Source organism: Scyliorhinus torazame, chromosome 11 (assembly GCF_047496885.1).
Source record: "Scyliorhinus torazame isolate Kashiwa2021f chromosome 11, sScyTor2.1, whole genome shotgun sequence".
Taxonomy (NCBI): Eukaryota; Metazoa; Chordata; class Chondrichthyes; order Carcharhiniformes; family Scyliorhinidae; genus Scyliorhinus; species Scyliorhinus torazame.
The window spans coordinates 182,232,680-182,255,928 of record NC_092717.1 but is presented as its reverse complement, the minus strand read 5'-3'; the positions used below and the strand labels follow the sequence as shown (position 1 = coordinate 182,255,928).

The 23,249-nt window shown below is 52.7% G+C and overlaps 1 protein-coding gene across 3 annotated transcripts in view; it reads left to right on the top strand.

Moving 5' to 3' along the window:
* Positions 1 to 23,249, top strand: part of LOC140385694 (uncharacterized) — a 135,275-nt gene that overhangs the window by 90,259 nt on the left and 21,767 nt on the right. For 2 of the 3 annotated variants that reach the window (XM_072468112.1, XM_072468115.1), the window contains exon 4: positions 16,198 to 16,245. The exons of the other annotated variant lie outside the window; for it this stretch is intronic. In XM_072468112.1, coding sequence (XP_072324213.1) covers positions 16,198 to 16,245 — 48 coding nt within the window. The remainder of the gene's footprint in view (positions 1 to 16,197; positions 16,246 to 23,249) is intronic. 3 annotated transcript variants of the gene reach the window in all.

Below are 23,249 nucleotides of genomic sequence, written 5' to 3'. Positions count from 1 at the left end.
GACATTCAGACGCCATGCTCCAGTCCCTCGCTGATGGAGATTCAGACGCCATGCTCCAGTCCCTCGCTGATGGCAGTTCATACGCCATGCTCCAGTCCCTCGCTGATGGGAATCCAGACGCCATGCCCCAGTCCCTCGCTGATGGGAATCCAGACGCCATGCTCCAGTCCCTCGCTGATGGCCATTCAGACGCCATGCTCCAGTCCCTCGCTGATGGGAATCCAGACGCCATGCTCCAGTCCCTCGCTGATGGCCATTCAGACGCCATGCTCCAGTCCCTCGCTGATGGCAATCCAGACGCCATGCTCCAGTCCCTCGCTGATGGCAATCCAGATGCCATGCCCCAGTCCCTCGCTGATGGGAATCCAGACGCCATGCTCCAGTCCCTCGCCGATGGGAATCCAGACGCCATGCCCCAGTCCCTCGCTGATGGGAATCCAGACGCCATGCTCCAGTCCCTCGCTGATGGCAATCCAGATGCCATGCCCCAGTCCCTCGCTGATGGGAATCCAGACGCCATGCCCCAGTCCCTCGCTGATGGGAATCCAGACGCCATGCTCCAGTCCCTCGCTGATGGCAATCCAGATGCCATGCCCCAGTCCCTCGCTGATGGGAATCCAGACGCCATGCTCCAGTCCCTCGCCGATGGGAATCCAGACGCCATGCCCCAGTCCCTCGCTGATGGGAATCCAGACGCCATGCTCCAGTCCCTCGCTGATGGCCATTCAGACGCCATGCTCCAGTCCCTCGCTGATGGGAATCCAGACGCCATGCTCCAGTCCCTCGCTGATGGCCATTCAGACGCCATGCTCCAGTCCCTCGCTGATGGGAATCCAGACGCCATGCTCCAGTCCCTCGCTGATGGGAATCCAGATGCCATGCTCCAGTCCCTCGCTGATGGGAATCCAGACGCCATGCCCCAGTCCCTCGCTGATGGGAATCCAGACGCCATGCTCCAGTCCCTCGCTGATGGGAATCCAGACGCCATGCTCCAGTCCCTCGCTGATGGCCATTCAGACGCCATGCTCCAGTCCCTCGCTGATGGGAATCCAGACGCCATGCTCCAGTCCCTCGCTGATGGCCATTCAGACGCCATTCTCCAGTCCCTCGCTGATGGGAATCCAGACGCCATGCTCCAGTCCCTCGCTGATGGCCATTCAGACGCCATGCTCCAGTCCCTCGCTGATGGCCATTCAGACGCCATGCTCCAGTCCCTCGCCGATGGCAATCCAGACGCCATGATCCAGTCCGTCGCTGATGGAGATTCAGACGCCATGCTCCAGTCCCTCGCTGATGGCCATTCAGACGCCATGCTCCAGTCCCTCGCTGATGGAGATTCAGACGCCATGCTCCAGTCCCTCGCTGATGGCGATTCAGACGCCATGCTCCAGTCCCTCGCTGATGGCCATTCAGACGCCATGCTCCAGTCCCTCGCTGATGGGAATCCAGACGCCATGCTCCAGTCCCTCGCTGATGGGAATTCAGACGCCATGCTCCAGTCCCTCGCTGATGGAGATTCAGACGCCATGCTCCAGTCCCTCGCTGATGGGAATTCAGACGCCATGCTCCAGTCCCTCGCTGATGGGAATTCAGACGCCATGCTCCAGTCCCTCGCTGATGGGAATCCAGACGCCATGCTCCAGTCCCTCGCTGATGGAGATTCAGACGCCATGCTCCAGTCCCTCGCTGATGGGAATTCAGACGCCATGCTCCAGTCCCTCGCTGATGGGAATCCAGACGCCATGCCCCAGTCCCTCGCTGATGGAGATTCTGACGCCATGCTCCAGTCCCTCGCTGATGGAGATTCTGACGCCATGCTCCAGTCCCTCGCTGATGGAGATTCAGACGCCATGCTCCAGTCCCTCGCTGATGGCGATTCAGACGCCATGCTCCAGTCCGTCGCTGATGGAGATTCAGACGCCATGCCCCAGTCCCTCGCTGATGGAGATTCAGACGCCATGCTCCAGTCCGTCGCTGATGGAGATTCAGACGCCATGCTCCAGTCCCTCGCTGATGGCAATCCAGACGCCATGCTCCAGTCCCTCGCTGATGGCCATTCAGACGCCATGCTCCAGTCCCTCGCTGATGGAGATTCAGACGCCATGCTCCAGTCCCTCGCTGATGGCAATCCAGACGCCATGCTCCAGTCCCTCGCTGATGGAGATTCAGACGCCATGCTCCAGTCCCTCGCTGATGGCCATTCAGACACCATGCTCTAGTCCCTCGCTGATGGCCATTCAGACACCATGCTCCAGTCCCTCGCTGATGGCCATTCAGACACCATGCTCTAGTCCCTCGCTGATGGAGATTCAGACGCCATGCTCCAGTCCCTCGCTGATGGAGATTCAGACGCCATGCTCCAGTCCCTCGCTGATGGCCATTCAGACGCCATGCTCCAGTCCCTCGCTGATGGAGAATCAGACGCCATGCCCCAGTCCCTCGCTGATGGAGATTCAGACGCCATGCCCCAGTCCCTCGCTGATGGAGATTCAGACGCCATGCTCCGGTCCCTCGCTGATGGCCATTCAGACACCATGCTCCAGTCCCTCGCTGATGGCCATTCAGACGCCATGCTCCAGTCCCTCGCTGATGGAGATTCAGACGCCATGCTCCAGTCCCTCGCTGATGGCCATTCAGACGCCATGCTCCAGTCCCTCGCTGATGGAGAATCAGACGCCATGCCCCAGTCCCTCGCTGATGGAGATTCAGACGCCATGCCCCAGTCCCTCGCTGATGGAGATTCAGACGCCATGCTCCGGTCCCTCGCTGATGGCCATTCAGACACCATGCTCCAGTCCCTCGCTGATGGCCATTCAGACGCCATGCTCCAGTCCCTCGCTGATGGAGATTCAGACGCCATGCCCCAGTCCCTCGCTGATGGAGATTCAGACGCCATGCTCCAGTCCCTCGCTGATGGAGATTCAGACGCCATGCTCCAGTCCCTCGCTGATGGAGATTCAGACGCCATGCCCCAGTCCCTCGCTGATGGCGATTCAGACGCCATGCTCCAGTCCGTCGCTGATGGAGATTCAGACGCCATGCTCCAGTCCGTCGCTGATGGCCATTCAGACACCATGCTCCTGTCCCTCGCTGATGGAGATTCAGACGCCATGCTCCAGTCCCTCGCTGATGGAGATTCAGACGCCATGCTCCAGTCCCTCGCTGATGGAGATTCAGACGCCATGCTCCAGTCCCTCGCTGATGGCCATTCAGACGCCATGCCCCAGTCCCTCGCTGATGGCGATTCAGACGCCATGCTCCAGTCCCTCGCTGATGGAGATTCAGACGCCATGCTCCAGTCCCTCGCTGATGGCGATTCAGACGCCATGCTCCAGTCCCTCGCTGATGGCCATTCAGACGCCATGCCCCAGTCCCTCGCTGATGGCGATTCAGACGCCATGCTCCAGTCCCTCGCTGATGGAGATTCAGACGCCATGCTCCAGTCCCTCGCTGATGGAGATTCAGACGCCATGCTCCAGTCCCTCGCTGATGGCGATTCAGACGCCATGCTCCAGTCCCTCGCTGATGGCCATTCAGACGCCATGCCCCAGTCCCTCGCTGATGGCAATCCAGACGCCATGCTCCAGTCCGTCGCTGATGGAGATTCAGACGCCATGCTCCAGTCCCTCGCTGATGGCCATTCAGACACCATGCTCCAGTCCCTCGCTGATGGCCATTCAGACACCATGCTCCGGTCCCTCGCTGATGGAGATTCAGACGCCATGCTCCAGTCCCTCGCTGATGGAGATTCAGACGCCATGCTCCGGTCCCTCGCTGATGGAGATTCAGACGCCATGCTCCGGTCCCTCGCTGATGGAGATTCAGACGCCATGCTCCAGTCCCTCGCTGATGGCCATTCAGACACCATGCTCCAGTCCCTCGCTGATGGCCATTCAGACACCATGCTCCGGTCCCTCGCTGATGGAGATTCAGACGCCATGCTCCAGTCCCTCGCTGATGGAGATTCAGACGCCATGCTCCGGTCCCTCGCTGATGGCCATTCAGACACCATGCTCCGGTCCCTCGCTGATGGAGATTCAGACGCCATGCTCTGGTCCCTCGCTGATGGCCATTCAGACACCATGCTCCGGTCCCTCGCTGATGGAGATTCAGACGCCATGCTCCAGTCCCTCGCTGATGGAGATTCAGACGCCATGCTCCAGTCCCTCGCTGATGGAGATTCAGACGCCATGCTCCAGTCCCTCGCTGATGGAGATTCAGACGCCATGCTCCAGTCCCTCGCTGATGGAGATTCAGACGCCATGCTCCGGTCCCTCGCTGATGGCCATTCAGACGCCATGCTCCAGTCCCTCGCTGATGGAGATTCAGACGCCATGCTCCAGTCCCTCGCTGATGGAGATTCAGACGCCATGCTCTGGTCCCTCGCTGATGGCCATTCAGACACCATGCTCCGGTCCCTCGCTGATGGAGATTCAGACGCCATGCTCCAGTCCCTCGCTGATGGCCATTCAGACGCCATGCTCCGGTCCCTCGCTGATGGAGATTCAGACGCCATGCTCCAGTCCCTCGCTGATGGCCATTCAGACGCCATGCTCCAGTCCCTCGCTGATGGGAATTCAGACGCCATGCTCCAGTCCCTCGCTGATGGCCATTCAGACGCCATGCTCCAGTCCCTCGCTGATGGAGATTCAGACGCCATGCTCCAGTCCCTCGCTGATGGCCATTCAGACGCCATGCTCCAGTCCCTCGCTGATGGAGATTCAGACGCCATGCTCCAGTCCCTCGCTGATGGGAATCCAGACGCCATGCTCCAGTCCCTCGCTGATGGGAATTCAGACGCCATGCTCCAGTCCCTCGCTGATGGAGATTCAGACGCCATGCTCCGGTCCCTCGCTGATGGCGATTCAGACGCCATGCTCCAGTCCCTCGCTGATGGGAATCCAGACGCCATGCTCCAGTCCCTCGCTGATGGAGATTCAGACGCCATGCTCCAGTCCCTCGCTGATGGGAATCCAGACGCCATGCTCCAGTCCCTCGCTGATGGGAATTCAGACGCCGTGCTCCGGTCCCTCGCTGATGGGAATTCAGACGCCATGCTCCAGTCCCTCGCTGATGGGAATTCAGACGCCATGCCCCAGTCCCTCGCTGATGGAGATTCAGACGCCATGCTCCAGTCCCTCGCTGATGGAGATTCAGACGCCATGCTCCAGTCCCTCGCTGATGGAGATTCAGACGCCATGCTCCAGTCCCTCGCTGATGGGAATCCAGACGCCATGCTCCAGTCCCTCGCTGATGGGAATCCAGACGCCATGCTCCAGTCCCTCGCTGATGGGAATTCAGACGCCATGCTCCAGTCCCTCGCCGATGGAGATTCAGACGCCATGCTCCAGTCCCTCGCCGATGGCGATTCAGACGCCATGCTCCAGTCCCTCGCTGATGGCGATTCAGACGCCATGCTCCGGTCCCTCGCTGATGGCAATCCAGAAGCCATGCTCCAGTCCCTCGCTGATGGAGATTCAGACGCCATGCTCCGGTCCCTCGCTGATGGCCATTCAGACACCATGCTCCAGTCCCTCGCTGATGGAGATTCAGACGCCATGCTCCAGTCCCTCGCTGATGGAGATTCTGACGCCATGCTCCAGTCCCTTGCTGATGGCGATTCAGATGCCATGCTCCAGTCCCTCGCTGATGGAGATCCAGATGCCATGCTCCAGTCCCTCGCTGATGGAGATTCAGACGCCATGCTCCAGTCCCTCGCTGATGGAGATTCAGACGCCATGCTCCAGTCCCTCGCTGATGGAGATTCAGACGCCATGCTCCGGTCCCTCGCTGATGGAGATTCTGACGCCATGCTCTAGTCCCTCGCTGATGGAGATTCAGATGCCATGCTCCAGTCCCTCGCTGATGGCGATTCAGACGCCATGCTCTGGTCCCTCGCTGATGACCATTCAGACGCCATGCTCCAGTCCCTCGCTGATGGAGATTCAGATGCCATGCTCCAGTCCCTCGCTGATGGCGATTCAGACGCCATGCTCCAGTCCCTCGCTGATGGCGATTCAGACGCCATGCTCTGGTCCCTCGCTGATGACCATTCAGACGCCATGCTCCAGTCCCTCGCTGATGGCGATTCAGACGCCATGCTCCAGTCCGTCGCTGATGGAGATTCAGACGCCATGCTGCAGCCCCTCGCTGATGGAGATTCAGACGCCATGCTCCAGTCCGTCGCCGATGGCAATTCATATGCCATGCTCCGGTCCCTTGCTGATGGCCATTCAGACGCCATGCTGCTCCGGTCCCTCGCTGAAGGAGATTCAGACGCCAAGTTCCAGTCCCTCGCTGATGGCAATCCAGACGCCATGCTCCGGTCCCTCGCTGAAGGAGATTCAGACGCCAAGTTCCAGTCCCTCGCTGATGGAGATTCAGACGCCAAGTTCCAGTCCCTCGCTGATGGAGATTCAGACGCCATGCTCCAGTCCCTCGCTGATGGAGATTCAGACGCCGTGCTCCGGTCCCTCGCTGACAGCCATTCAGATGCCATGCTCCAGTCCCTCGCTGATGGAGATTCAGACGCCATGCTCCAGTCCCTCGCTGATGGAGTTTCAGACGCCATGCTCCAGTCCCTCGCTGATGGCCATTCAGACACCATGCTCCTGTCCCTCGCTGATGGAGATTCAGACGCCATGCTCCAGTCCCTCGCTGATGGAGATTCTGACGCCATTCTCCAGCCCCTCGCTGATGGAGTTTCAGACGCCATGCTCCAGTCCCTCACTGATGGAGATTCTGACGCCATACTCCGGTCCCTTGCTGATGGAGATTCAGACGCCATGCTCCAGTCCCTCACTGATGGAGATTCAGACGCCATGCTCCAGTCCCTCGCTGATGGAGTTTCAGACGCCATGCTCCAGTCCCTCGCTGATGGAGATTCTGACGCCATTCTCCAGCCCCTCGCTGATGGAGTTTCAGACGCCATGCTCCAGTCCCTCACTGATGGAGATTCTGACGCCATACTCCGGTCCCTTGCTGATGGAGATTCAGACGCCATGCTCCAGTCCCTCACTGATGGAGATTCTGACGCCATACTCCGGTCCCTCGCTGATGGAGATTCAGACGCCATGCTCCAGTCCCTCGCTGATGGAGATTCAGACGCCATGCTCCAGTCCCTCGCTGATGGAGATTCTGACGCCATGCTCCAGTCCCTCGCTGATCGAGATTCAGACGCCATGCTCCAGTCCCTCGCTGATCGAGATTCAGACGCCATGCTCCAGTCCCTCGCTGATGAAGATTCTGACGCCATGCTCCGGTCCCTTGCTGATGGCGATTCTGACGCCATGCTCTAGTCCCTCGCTGATGGAGATTCTGACGCCATGCTCCGGTCCCTCGCTGATGGAGATTCTGACGCCATGCTCCAGTCCCTCGCTGATCGAGATTCAGACGCCATGCTCCAGTCCCTCGCTGATCGAGATTCAGACGCCATGCTCCAGTCCCTCGCTGATGAAGATTCTGACGCCATGCTCCGGTCCCTTGCTGATGGCGATTCTGACGCCATGCTCTAGTCCCTCGCTGATGGAGATTCTGACGCCATGCTCCAGTCCCTCGCTGATGGAGATTCTGACGCCATGCTCCGGTCCTTTGCCGATGGCGATTCAGACGCCATACTCTCGCCCCTCGCTGATGGCGATATCAAAGTTTGTGCCCATTGCCTATAGGTCCATGCAAAACCTTCATTTGCATGAATTTAAATATCATTTGCGGCTTAGACACTTCAGACTCCACACCCCTGCGATGCTCCAACCCCTGAGGTGGAAGTCTCGCGGGTATGAATTTGTGCAAGTATTTACAAACGGGGACTGAGCACCATGGCTGTTGAGTGGGAGGTTAGATAAACTCAATAAGCCTCAAAACCTGTCTTCCTTGCTGTGGGGGTGGCTGGCTCGGCTGGGCACTGTAGCAGGGAACGACTTGGTGTCAAGTACATGGACCTGGGGTGTCCCCCTCGTGTCGGGGTGTCCTAGCCCAGATGGGCTTTGCTGCAATATATGGATTTAAACATGCCCCTTTGGAAGAGATCAGCCATGATCTGATTGAATGGTGGAGCAGACTTGAGGGGCTGAATTGTCTGCTTCTGCTCCTAATTCCCATGTTCCAATGTCCTGTGAATGTTCAGAGAGCCTCTGGTGATTTGGGAGCCCTCCCATGACACTCCTCTGGAAACCCTCCTAAGCAGCGGGATCATCAAGGTCCAAGCTCAATGGACCAGGTGTTGGCAACCATGAGAAGCGCTGCCCCACTGCAGAGAAAGCAGGGGATCAGCAGAGTTCACCCCAACCAAAGGACACTTGCACAGTTGTGCTTGGAACCCTTCCGGGTCCTCTGCCCCTCTCAGGGCAGAGGCCTCAACTGTGATCACCAGCTGTCTACTCCTGGTGAGGCTGGCAGCACTCATTGCCTCTGAAACCACCTCCCAGGCGCTGTTCAAGAGGATGCGCTTGAGTCTGCAACCCACCCTGGGTGGGTGATCCTCCTTTCCTCATTGGCATCGAGAGTGGGTCCACCTCGGACTCCTGACCTTTGCGGGCGGGGGGGTGGTGGTGGGGGGGGTGCGGGGGGGGGGGGGGGGGGGGGGATCCTGTGAGCCATCTTTGTGAGTGTGTGATAAGGTGGTAAGTGGAGTGCTTAAAACCAGCTCCAGTTGTCAGGCTCTTTAGCACTAAATCCGGCTCCAGTGGTTACAACACCTGCTGGGCTGGGAATTGCTGTCAATTCGTGTTGGCAGAGTACTGGCCTATTTGCATGTCCTGACGTGCTTACTGAATAGTGTCCCCAAAGGAAACATGGATCACATGCTATTCAGTCCTGGCGGGAACGCTAATGGCCTTGTTGTGCCCGACTCAGTTACGCGATGAGGCCGATAAATCTCGCACTGCCCCGGTGGCACTGCCAGGCTGGCAGGGGAACTGCCAGGGTGCCAGGCTAGCAGTGCCAAGGTGCCCAGTGCCAGGTTGCTCGTGCCAGGGATCGGGCCTGGGGTTGCCCTGTCCTTAAGAGGTGGGGAGAGGATGGACTCAAGGATCCTGTAAGAGGTAAGTTGGGGGGTCCAGAAGCTGCGGTAGAGGAGCAGAGGGGGCTCGAAAGATAAAATGGCGCCCCTATCCGTGAGTCACCTCTCTGGAAATGATGTAAGTGCGGCCTTGGTGGGCCGTACCCGACCAAGGCCAATGCTGCAGGTGCCGAGAAAGCCCGCTATACGGCCCAAAACAGTACTCTGTTTTTTGCGTGTTAGATCGGGCCTTAGTCTCCCAAACAGAGAATTCCAGTCAACAGTTCTGGGACCGCAACTTCTGATTTAGCAAGTTGGTTTTAAGTCGTCGTTTTCGACAACTTAATAGTGAATATTAATACACTATTACACTCCGTGGGCACCCTGTCAAGAATAACACAATTCCAGAGACACCGTGTTAAAATGAACGCATACCCAAAGGCATAATGCTAATATTAACACACTCCCAGAAACATTGTATAAATGGTAACACGCATCCAGAGGCACACTGTTAATAATAACCCACCTCCTGACCTGGGGACACCCTGTTATTATTAACAGATGTTAGAAGCACGCTGTTAATATTATCACACTCCAGAGACACTCAGTCAATATTAACACACTCCCAGAGACATACTGTTAATATCAACACATTCCCATGGGTCCCCTTATGTTAAAACACCCAAGAGACATCCTGTCAATATTAATACACACAAAGACTAACACTGCTAATAATAATATGGGGCGGCATGGTGGCACAATGGTTAGCACTGCAGCCTCACAGCACAAGGGGCCAGGGTTCAATTCCGACCTTGGGTGACGGTCTGTGTGGAGTTTGCACTTTCTCCCCGTGTCTGCATGGGTTTCCTCCGGTACTCCGGTTTCCTCCCAGGGTCCAAAGATGAGCAGGTTAGGTAAATTGGCCGTGCTAATTTGCCCCTTAGTGTCCAATGATAAGCAGGTTACGAGGATAGGATGAGGGAGTGGGCCTAGGTAGGGTACTCTTTCAGAAGGCCAGGACAGACACGATGGGCCAAGTGGCCTCCCTCTGCACTGCACTCACAGAGATAACCTAACATTTACCCGGAGGTATCCTGTCGCTATTAACACACAGCCAGAAACACACACTGATCAACACAGTTAATATTAACACACCCAATGGACTCCCTGCAGATGTTATCCCACTTCCTCTCACTATATTACCCCTCACCCTGCATTCATATCACCCCTTTCTCTCTCTGCTTCTGTTATCTCTCTCATTCTGTCAGTCCGTAGCCGGCCTATTCCTTTATTGCACTTTTTCAGATCATGCCCTCTGAGGCAGCAAGCTAAATTCACACATTTTTACATGAATTACTGTGAATTCTGTAGCAACAGCAAGCATTGCTTAAATGCGAATATTCAACCTAGTTTGGTATCCCAAGAACAAATAAAATAAGATAAATGAACAGGAGGACACTTTGGCCACCTGGCATCATGAGAAAATGTCATTCTTCGGATTTGCAGTGATAGCAGTCGTTGAATCCACTCCTGAGTGGACTTGGCACAACAGGACCCCGGCTATATTACCCATGGGGAATAGGCCCCTCAGTGGGGTGTTTATCGAGTCTTTGCAGGATGTTCATTAGCACAGAGGCAGACAGTGCTCTCTGTGTAATCAATAATGAAAGGGCGGTTTATGTGAAATCTAATTAAGGAATCCTGTATTGTTGACCTTTCTTGTTTTCCGCCTGTGATGAAGGGAAACAACTTTCAAAGCAAATGTTTCATCGCTTCTTGTCAATCAAGGTTGTGTCAGTCAGATGCAAAAAGTGTTATGCTGGGAACTGGCTGGTGAAAGGGATTAAGTAGGCGTGACCCAGTTTGGGCCTATGGTTTCCATGGAGACAGGTTGCTGAATAGCTGTTCACAATTAGCCAGCAGTTCTGTGAAAGATTTCCGTACACCAATCATTTACTCTGCCTCCTCTCTCCTGAAGGCATGAGAATCCATCCCATAAAAGCAAATTACTGCGGATGCTGGAATCTGAAACAGAAACAGAAAATACTGGACAATCTCAGCAGGTCTGGCAGCATCTGAGGAGAGAGAAGGGAACTACCGTTTAAAGAGTCATCCAGACTCAAAACGTTATCTCCCTTTTCTCTCCACAGATGTGTCATAATATACACCAGTATATTATGGTGCAGACACACACACACACTGATGGACATGCAGTGGGACCAATCAGCATACACAACACCGCAGCCAATCACCAGTGAGAGCACACGCACAATAAAGACAGGGGACAGGAGAGTTCCCGCTCATTCTAGTAGCAGCCAGCTCGGAGCACAGAGCTCACAGCCTGCAACGCAGACATTCACCATGTGCTGAGTGCATTACCTGGTTAGGACTAGGCAAGGGTCAACAGTTAAAGCTGGTATTGCATTTACCCACAGTTCAAGTATGTTAATATAGTTAACCTTATAATAAAATAGAGTTGCACCACTTCAAGTGTTGGTGACCTGTTTGTGATCCAGAACACCCAACACATCATGATACCAGGAGTGAACTGGTTCAGTCCAGATAGCCATACCTCAGCGTACAGTGACAACCAGCAACGCTACCCAGGCAAGATGTTCAAGATCCGGGTTCCGCAGCAGCTCCAGTGCCACGGCGATCTCTGCGAAAACTGACGGGCATTCCGGCAAAAGTTTGAAATCCTCCTGCTGGCTGCCGAATTAGAAGACCTGGCAGATCCTGAAAAAACAGAGCTTCTCCTCACCATCGCCGGTGCCAGAGCAGAAGAAATCTTTTAAAAATTCAAGTTCTCCAAGGGGCAAAACAGGAGCGACTTCCAGGCAGTCCTGGACAAATTCGGCAAATACTGTGAGGAAAACACTCTCCAACCAGCAAGGAAAGGTAAGAGAAGTGCCAGTTCTCACCTCGAGGCTGAAATCCCAGAGCAGAAAATGATTTTGGTTCGCAACCATCTTTCTAAAGGGACTGCACTTGCGCAGTTGTGCGACGCCGTGCATGCGCAATCACGAAAACGGCCATCAGTAAAGGATCCGCGATCTGCGCATGTGCAAACGCCTCTTACATGCTACGTCACGCGCGTCATGATGTCAGAGGCCACGGACCACACCCATTTAAAGGGGAAATGTCCCAAATCAAAGAAAAAATCTTTTAAAGCTGTAAAACAACCTTCCTTCACCTGGAATGACAGCACAATGCCTCAAATTGAACCAGGAAATGAAATAAACCTCCGAAGAACCCTGCAACAAGCATTTACCTACGCCCAAACCGAGTCCGATTCCGACTTCCCGCAGACCAGTGACACCAAGGGAGCCTTTTCGAGTCGCTGTTATTACAAAAAACAGGCTGTCCCCGAATCAAAACCACCAGCCGCTGTTGGTGCACAGCATTGATCCGGACGACGAGTGGTGTGCCACCCTGACAGTCAACCGATCCCAGATACGATTCCGCCTGGACACTGGTGCTTCCGCTAATCTCCTAGCATGGTCAGCCTTTCAGACCCTTCGGGTTAAACCAACCATTCTTGAGTCGACCTGCCAACTAGTGGACTACAATGGCAACGTCATTCCTGCTACCGGTTCATGCCAACTCGAAGTGATGCACAACTCGCGAAAAGCCATCCTTCCCTTCGAGATCGTGGGCTCCTCGAAGGACTCTCTGCTAGGCGCACAGGCGTGCAAACTCCTAAACCTCATTCAACGAGTACACTCTCTCCCTCCAGAGGACACGTCTGCCTTCCAGGATGCGGACTTCAGGGCGCAACTCAATGCCATCGACCAGCACCGTGACGTTTTCGAAGGCATGGGCACGCTTCCATACACTTACAAAATCCTGCTCAAACAAGGCACCACGCCTGTGGTTCATGCACCTCGCAGAGTCCCAGCACCCCTCAAGGACCGCCTCAAGCAGCAGCTGCAGGACCTCCAGGACCAAGGAGTGCTCTCCAGAGTGACGGAACCAACCGACTGGGTCAGTTCCATGGTGTGCGTAAAGAAGCCTTCCGGCGAGCTCCGGATCTGCATTGACCCAAAGGATTTGAATCGCAACATAATGAGGGAACTATCCCCAAGCGCGAGGAGATCACGTGCGAGATGGCTCGGGCCAACATCTTCACCAAACTTGACTCCTCGAAAGTATTCTGCCAAATTCAACTAGACAGGTCCAGCAGAAAGCTGTGTACCTTTGATACCCCATTTGGCAGATACTGCTACAACAGGATGCCGTTTGGGATTATATCGGCATCAGAAGTATTCCACCGGATCATGGAGCAAATGATGGAGGGCATTGAGGGTGTGCGCGTCCATGTTGACGACATCATCATTTGGTCCACCACCCCGCAGGAGCATATCAGTCACCTCCAGCGCGTTTTCAAACGAATACGGGACCAAGGCCTTCGCCTCAACAGAGCCAAATGTTCCTTCAACCAGACGGAACTCAAGTTCCTAGGGGACCACATCTCCCGGTTGGGTGTGCGGCCGGATGCGGACAAGGTGGCAGCCATCACGGCCATGCAGAAGCCAGCAGATAAGAAGGCGGTCCTCCGATTATTGGGCATGGTCAACTTCCTGGGGAAGTTCATCCCCAACCTCGCCTCCCATACCACAGCTCTCCGGAACCTGGTCAGGAAGACGACAGACTTCCAATGGGTTCCCGCCCACCAGCGCGAATGGGAGGAGCTTAAGACCAAGCTTACCACGGCCCCTGTATTGCCGTTTTTTGATCCCACGAAGGAAACAAAAATTTCAACGAATGCCAGCCAATCAGGCATTGGGGCGGTGCTCCTGCAACGCGATGAGGCCTCATCATGGGCCCCCGTTGCATATGCGTCACGTGCCATGACCCCCACGGAACAGCGCTACGTGCGAATCGAAAAGGAGTGCCTGGGCCTGTTGACTGGGGTCGACAAATTTCATGATTACGTGTACGCCCTCCCCCAATTCACTGTCAAGACCGACCATCACCCGCTGGTCAACATTGTACAAAAAGACCTGAATGATATGACCCCTCGCCTCCAGCGCATTCTGCTTAAACTCCGGCGGTACGATTTCCAGCTCCTATACACCCCGGGCAAGGATGTGATCATAGCCGAAGCTCTGTCCAGAGCAGTCAACACCCCGTGTGACCCAGAGGGGTTTGTCTGCCAGGTTGACGCCCATGTGGCCTTCACGGCCTCCAATCTGCCGGCCACGGATGAACGCCTTATCCACATTCGCCGCGAGACTCCGGCTGACCCCCTACTACACCATGTCATGCGCCACACGACGGACGGGTGGCTCAAGGGCCAATGCCCGCAGTTCTACAATATCAGAGATGATCTGGCAGTAGTCGATGGTGTCCTCCTGAAGCTGGACCGCATCGTGATCCCGCACAGCATGCACCAGCTCGTTTTGGAACAGCTACACGAGGGCCATCTTGGCGTGGAGAAGTGCCAACGGAGGGCCCGAGAGGCTGTGTACTGGCCCTGCATCAATGAGGACATAGCCAACACAGTGTTCAACTGCCCCACCTGTCAGCTGTTCCAGCCAGCTCAACCACGTGAGACCCTACGGCCCCATGAGTTGGTCACGTCCCCTTGGTCAAAGGTAGGTGTTGACCTGTTCCATGTGCTCGGCAGGGACTATGTTCTGATTGTAGACTATTTTTTGAACTACCCGGAGATGGTACGCCTGCACGACATCACATCATCGGCGGTCATCCATGCCTGCAAGAAGACCTTTGCTCGTCACGGCATCCCACTCACTGTGATGTCGGACAAAGGCCCCTGCTTCGCGAGTCAGGAATGGTCCAACTTTGCCAGCAGGTACAACTTTGTGCATGTGACATCCAGTCCCCTGCACCCCCAATCCAATGGCAAAGCGGAAAAGGGCGTCCACATCGTCAAACGGCTCCTCTGCAAGGCTGCCGATGCAGGATCCGACTTCTACCTCGCCTTGTAGTCCTATCGTTCGGCCCCACTCTCCACGGGCCTGTCGGCAGCCCAGCTGCTCATGGGTCGCACCCTCAGGACCACGGTGCCGTCCATTCACGTCCCAGACCTCAACCATGTTCCGGTCGTTCAGCGGATGCAACAGTCTCGTGCACAACACAAGGCGGCGCATGACGCTCGGGCGACTGATCTCCCTGCTCTGGTGTTGGATGACAACGTCCACATCCATCTTCCGGAGGGTGGCTGGTCTGCAACTGCTGTGGTTCTTCGGCAGGTAGCTCCCCGCTCGTTCCTAGTTTGTCTGCCAGATGGTTCTATTCGCCGCCGCAATTGACGTGCCCTTCATCTCGTTCCACGCTCGCTACATGATCCTCCACCGGTGCCGCGCCCTTCTGTTGTCCCCAACCTGGACTATGTGGAGATTCCAAATACTCTGCATCCTCCTCACTCTGCCGTGGCCCAGCCCGTTCCTCAGCCGGCGGCTCCTGACCCACCCTTGAGGCGGTCAACCAGAATTCGTCGCCCACCTCAGAGACTTGACTTATGAGACTCTTTGGTCTGTTCTGTTATCCTGTTTCATCGTTCCAGTAGTTTGTATATAATGTTCATTTCGGTGTTGGTGTGACACCCTATTTCTCTGCAACAGGCACCTTCCCATGTAAATAGATTAGCCTCATGTACATAGTCATGTAAATAACACGCACACACATAGTCAGGCACATTCACGACACAATATTTATTGTCACGCAGGCATATGTTCTTTATATAAAAGGGGGGATGTCATAATATACACCAGTATATTATGGTGCAGACACACACACACACACTGATGGACATGCAGTGAGACCAATCAGCATACACAACACTGCAGCCAATCACCAGTGAGAGCACACGCACTATAAAGACAGGGGACTGAGTTCCCGCTCATTCTAGTAGCAGCCAACTCGGAGCACAGAGCTCACAGCCTGCAACGCAGACATTCACCATGTGCTGAGTGCATCACCTGGTTAGGACAAGGCAAGGGTCAACAGTTAAAGCTGGTATTGCATTTACCCACAGTTCAAGTATGTTAATATAGTTAACTTTATAATAAAATAGAGTTGCACCACTTCAAGTGTTGGTGACCTGTTTGTGATCCAGAACGCCCAACACATCAAGATGCTGTCAGACTTGCTGAGATTGTCCAGTATTTTCTGTTTTTGTTTCAGAATCCATCCCATCCCTGTCCTTCTAACCTCCATGTGCTCATTCTTTTCAGCACCAGCTACTGGATCGGATCAGGAAACGAGCAAACACAATTCCACAGGTCAGCAATGATTCAGCTTAATGGTGGGACAGGCTTGAGGTGCAGAATGACATACTGCTGTTCCTATGGCCTAGTTCAGAGCAGATAATGCAGCACAGGCCAGGAACCTGAACCTTGGACCTCCTTGTTTTGTTTTGATCAACAGCTCACTGTGCAAACTGACTGGACCATTGAGTTCACCTTTCCAGGGTCTAATTTCCATGTGCCCTCGGCTACCCTCTGGGCTCTCATCGCCAAGGCACCATCCATCTTGTGTGCACCCAGGCAGTGAGTCTTGTTGGATTATTTGTCAGAGGGCATCGCAGTCGAGTCTGATCCTAACCCCTTACCTTACATTTATAGCGAGTGCCCCAGTATGGTGGGTGACCAGGCGCAGGGGTTCAAGCTGTTTCTGTCCCCAACTTGATTGAAATTTGCTCCTATGAGACTGTTGCTTGATCACGCAGATGTATTCCTGCCTCTTTCTGTAACTGGCATCAGGTGGTATAAGGATACTGGGTCAGTGATCCAGAGTTTGATATTTCAAATCTCCTCATGACAAATTGTGAAACTGAGTTCTGTAAATCTGGTCATCAGTCGGCCAGGACTAGACAGAATGAGCTTCAAACCAGCCAAATTATTGTCACAACCCCAGTGAGGTTGCTAATGAATGGAAAATAGCCTCTGAGTCTATATATGACTCCAATCCTACATCATGTGGTTGACTCTTAATATATCTGGCCACCATTTATAAAAACATTTTATGTAGTCAGCAACTTCTCAGGATGGATGATAAGCTTCAGCCTTGCTAAAACTGCCCATACGATAAATGAAAATACAAGCCTCGGGTCTCAGATTTAACTTTTACTTTATGTGTGTTAACTATTCCTACAAGAGCTGCTCTTTGACTTAATGTGTCAACGTCACCAAAGCACACCTGCTGGAATAGTAAGGCTGACAGCTGAGGGACCATTGGCTGTGGAAGACCCCGTATTAGAGATACATAGCATCATAAAGGTGGCTAAGGAATGCTCAGTGCTTGGGATGGGTACTGGATAGGGTGATCCAGCCAGAAAGTGGAGAATCATTTGAATAGGGATGTCCAGATTGTGGGGAAAGGCAATCTGTGGACCTGTTTGAATGCTGGTACACTGAATCTTGGAAATCCAGGCGCTGCATCTTGCCAATTCAGCCTTGATATTTTTTTGTGTATCACTAACAGGGCGAGCACTTCCAGCTCTCCCTAATTTCCCTTAAAGAAGGTAGTGGTGAGCCACTGACGCTGACTTGAACCACTGTAATCTGTATAAACTGTGCTGTTAGGGTGAGAGTTCTTGGATTTTGACCCAGTGACAATGAAGGAACAGTGATATATTTCCAAGTCAGAATGGTATGTGACTTGAAATGGAATTTATATGTTTCCATGTGCCTGCTGCCCTTGTCCTTCTAGGTGATAGAGATTCCAGTTATGGGAGGTGCTGTTGAAGAAACCATGGTAAATTATTATTATTAGATGAAGTCGCCATAGGCTGCTTTCCCTTTTGAGGGGAGCTGACTGGTGGTGATTTAACCTGAGGCCCACCACTCCTCTAGGCGAGGAGTAAGGTTGAGAAGGCAGGGCCTTCATGAACAACCTCAGCCAGTACAGGAATTGAACCCACGCTGCTGACCTATGTTCTGCATCACAAGCCAGCTGGCCAGCCAACTGAGCTAAACCATGGTGCGCTGGTGGTAGAGTAAATGAATATTTAAGTTGGTGCATTGGGTGACAATCAATCAGGGTTGCTGTGTTGAGCTTTCTGAGTGTGGTAGGAGATGCACTCACCCAGGTACATGGAGGGTATTCCACTTGTATTCCATCATACTTCTGCCTTGGGAGTCAAGAGGTGAGTAACTTGCTGCATAGTGCCCAACCTCTGATCTGCCCATTTACTCACTGTATTTATGCAGAGGGCACTATCAGGTTTCTGCTCAATGGTGACTCCAGGTGGAACATTCAACCATGGTAAAGCCATTGAATGCATTGGGGAGATGAATAAACGTTTTCTTGATGAGTGTCATTGTCTGGCATTTGCACTACTTGTCAATTACCAACCAAAGCCTGAATGCTGTCCAACTCTTGCTGCATGTGAACATAAACTGCTACATTATGTGAGCCATTTCAACCCAGACTCTTCACAATTGAGTTTGAACCTTGATAATCCAGCACAGAGTTATGGAACCCCAACCCTGTGCGTTGACAATTCAATCTTGGACCATGGCAATCTAGCCCTGGCAATATTGGCCTTGAAACTAGGATAACCAGGTTCCATTTGTGTCTATTTGCTATTTGCTGCTCTGTTCTGTTTGCTTTATTATTCTAATGGTTTGGAAAGAGCTGTTTCAGTGCTGCTGCCTGATTGGTGGATAAATCCTAAATCAGAACATCAAGGTGGACAATTCGGGATATTTGGGAATGAAAGGGATCAAAGACTGAAACTGCGACAGGCAAAGCTTGTACACTTAGTGAACAGTTGGCTGCTGTGATGGGGGGATAGCAGTTTCTTTCTGAACAGCCTTCTTCATTGCATCTATGTTTTGATCTCAGCTTGGTGTTGAAATTGGCTTCAAAATGAAGGAGGGAAATAATCAGGCCCTTGTTAACTGACTGACATTGCTAAGTACATGCAGGAAGTGGAAGGAGTACCACTTTGACAAGGGGCTAGTTTTCCTCTTTTTCACACGGCTGGCCACAGGCCTTTGGACTAGAACATGGAACATACAGTGCAGAAGGAGGCTATTCGGCCCATCGAGTCTGCACCAACCCACTTAGAACATAGAACATAGAACATAGAACAATACAGCGCAGTACAGGCCCTTCGGCCCACGATGTTGCACCGAAACAAAAGCCATCCAACCTACACTATGCCATTATCATCCATATGTTTATCCAATAAACTTTTAAATGCCCTCAATGTTGGCGAGTTCACCACTGTAGCAGGTAGGGCATTCCACGGCCTCACTACTCTTTGCGTAAAGAACCTACCTCTGACCTCTGTCCTATATCTATTACCCCTCAGTTTAAAGTTATGTCCCCTCGTGCCAGCCATATCCATCCGCGGGAGAAGGCTCTCACTGTCCACCCTATCCAACCCCCTGATCATTTTGTATGCCTCTATTAAGTCTCCTCTTAACCTTCTTCTCTCCAACGAAAACAACCTCAAGTCCATCAGCCTTTCCTCATAAGATTTTCCCTCCATACCAGGCAACATCCTGGTAAATCTCCTCTGCACCCGCTCCAAAGCCTCCACGTCCTTCCTATAATGCGGTGACCAGAACTGTACGCAATACTCCAAATGCGGCCGTACCAGAGTTCTGTACAGCTGCAACATGACCTCCCGACTCCGGAACTCAATCCCTCTACCAATAAAGGCCAACACTCCATAGGCCTTCTTCACAACCCTATCAACCTGGGTGGCAACTTTCAGGGATCTATGTACATGGACACCTAGATCCCTCTGCTCATCCACACTTTCAAGAACTTTACCATTAGCCAAATATTCCGCATTCCTGTTATTCCTTCCAAAGTGAATCACCTCACACTTCTCTACATTAAACTCCATTTGCCACCTCTCGGCCCAGCTCTGCAGCTTATCTATATCCCTCTGTAATCTGCTACATCCTTCCACACTATCGACAACACCACCGACTTTAGTATCGTCTGCAAATTTACTCACCCACCCTTCTGCGCCTTCCTCTAGGTCATTGATAAAAATGACAAACAGCAACGGCCCCAGAACAGATCCTTGTGGTACTCCACTTGTGACTGTACTCCATTCTGAACATTTCCCATCAACCACCACCCTCTGTCTTCTTTCAGCTAGCCAATTTCTGATCCACATCTCTAAATCACCCTCAATCCCCAGCCTCCGTATTTTTTGCAATAGCCTACCGTGGGGAACCTTATCAAACGCTTTGCTGAAATCCATATACACCACATCAACTGCTCTACCCTCGTCTACCCGTTCAGTCACCTTCTCAAAGAACTCAATAAGGTTTGTGAGGCATGACCTACCCTTCACAAAGCCATGCTGACTATCCCTGATCATATTATTCCTATCTAGATGATTATAAATCTTGTCTCTTATAATCCCCTCCAAGACTTTACCCACTACAGACGTGAGGCTCACCGGCCTATAGTTGCCGGGGTTGTCTCTGCTCCCCTTTTTGAACAAAGGGACCACATTTGCTGTCCTCCAGTCCTCTGGCACTATTCCTGTAGCCAATGATGACATAAAAATCAAAGCCAAAGGTCCAGCAATCTCTTCCCTGGCCTCCCATAGAATCCTAGGATAAATCCCATCAGGTCCCGGGGACTTATCTATTTTCAGCCTGTCCAGAATTGCCAACACCTCTTCCCTACGTACCTCAATGCCATCTATTCTATTAGCCTGGGGCTCAGCATTCTCCTCCACAACATTATCTTCTTCCTGAGTGAATACTGACGAAAAATATTCATTTAGTATCTCGCCTATCTCTTCAGACTCCACACACAATTTCCCATCCCTGTCCTTGACTGGTCCTACTCTTTCCCTAGTCATTCGCTTATTCCTGACATACCTATAGAAAGCTTTTGGGTTTTCCTTGATCCTTCCTGCCAAATACTTCTCATGTCCCCTCCTTGCTCGTCTTAGCTCTCTCTTTAGATCCTTCCTCGCTACCTTGTAACTATCCATCGCCCCAACCGAAACTTCACACCTCATCTTCACATAGGCCTCCTTCTTCCTCTTAACAAGAGATTCCACTTCCTTGGTAAACCACGGTTCCCTCGCTCGACGCCTTCCTCCCTGTCTGACCGGTACATACTTATCAAGAACACGCAGTAGCTGATCCTTGAACAAGCCCCACTTATCCAGTGTGCCCAACACTTGCAGCCTACTTCTCCACCTTATCCCCCCCAAGTCACGTCTAATGGCATCATAATTGCCCTTCCCCCAGCTATAACTCTTGCCCTGCGGTGTATACTTATCCCTTTCCATCATTAACGTAAACGTCACCGAATTGTGGTCACTGTCCCCAAAGTGCTCTCCTACCTCCAAATCCAACACCTGGCCTGGTTCATTACCCAAAACCAAATCCAACGTGGCCTCGCCTCTTGTTGGCCTGTCAACATATTGTTTCAGGAAACCCTCCTGCACACACTGTACAAAAAACGACCCATCTATTGTACTCGAACTATATCTTTTCCAGTCAATATTTGGAAAGTTAAAATCTCCCATAATAACTACTTAAGCCCTCACTTCCACCGTATTCCTTTTTTTTAAAATGTTTTATTTAAAACAGATTTGTAACATTTACAGAGAAAAAAGGCCATATACAAAAGCCTTAACATATTGAAAATGAACAGTGGGAGAGAATAAACATATTAATAAAGCAGTTCTCCAACCAGCTCTATTTACCCATGCCCCACGTGCTCAACTAACCTAATGTGGCTCTCACCCCCCTCCCCCCCCCCCCCGCCCCGCCCCGCCCCGCCCACTTCCCCTCCCCCCCCCGGGTGCTGCTGCTGTCGGTTTCCTATGCTATTCCCTGCAAGCGACTATCTGCCCCGGGGATTTCTGATCCCCCCCCCCCCCAAGTCTTCTCTGCTCTCCCTCCCGGCTGCCCCCCCCCTCCCGACCCCCCGAGGCCTGACCTGCCAGATCCGCCCCGCGCTTGGCCCTAGCCCGCCCCTTCTCCTACTCTCCCTGGTGCCCCCCGACCTACGCTAACTACGTTGACCCCTGCCCTTAGCGCCTGGCTGTCTCCCACCCGAATGCTCGGGCCCTCCCACTTCCACCCTATTCCTGTTACCCAATAACCCCTCCTAACTTTTTTAGGTCACTAAGGGCAATTTATCATGGCCAATCCACCTAACCTTCAAGTCTTTGGACTTTGAACTTGCCTACGAGAAAAGAGAAGAGAGATCTGGGCCCTTCAGTCTGCAAAGAGGCAGCAAGGAGTGACCTTACACAGGAATATTAGATGATAAATGGAAAGAAGAAGGTAAGGGTGGTGTGAGGAAAAACTATTTCACACAACGAGTGGTTCGGGTCGGGAATCCGCAGCCTGGAAGTGTGGTGGAGGCAGGTTCAATCGAGGCATTCAAGAGGGCATCTGATGGTTACACGAATAGAAACAATGTGCAGGGCTATGGGAAAAGGCAGGGAAATGGCACTAAGTCATGATGCTCGTTTGGAGAGCCAGTGCAAGCACGATGAGCTGAATGGCCTCCTTCTGCACTGTGACAATTCTGTAATTCTGTGAAATGAAATGACAAATATAACTTTAAATTAAAGTGCCTGAGTAGGTCAAAAGTTCAAACTAGTAAAAGGTGAAAATGATGCTGGAAATTCCTTCTTCACATGGAGAGAAACTTCCAGAGAAAGAAGGGGGGCAAGAACCTCGGAATTATGTTAACAAACAAGTGGATTCTGCAATGGTAGAGGGTGGGGATGAGCAAGTGGTTAAACAATTCAAAAGTAGGAAAAATACTTTTAGTTTACTCATGCCACCTGTCCCCTCAGTTCTATGATTCATCTCGTCGCCCTCTGCTGCACTGCCGCTTTGAAATAGAAAGAGGAGAACTGCACGCAGCTCTCCGCACTTGGTCTCACCAATGAGTAATGCGACACTGTGGCTTCCTGGCTGTCTGCGTGATGGTACAGAGTCAGAGAGACATTTCACAGAGTCTTTGAATTGCAGCAGGTTTTTCCGTTTTTCTTGCCTGTCTCAGGAGCGATGTGAGAATGGTGTCTCTGGGTGAGAGGAGGATCTTGATGGGTCTGATAATCGGTGCTCACCCTCTCTCACACTTGCACTAAAAACTCATGGGAAGTGGAGTGGTTATGAGTTTTCAAGAAGCAGTTAGGTATAGAACTTGGGGCGAAGGGGGTCAAAGGATATGTGGGTGAAAGCGGGATTAGGCTATTGAGTTGGATGATCAGCCATGATCACAATGAATGGCGGAGCAGGCTCAAAGGGCCGAATGGCCTCCTCATACTCCT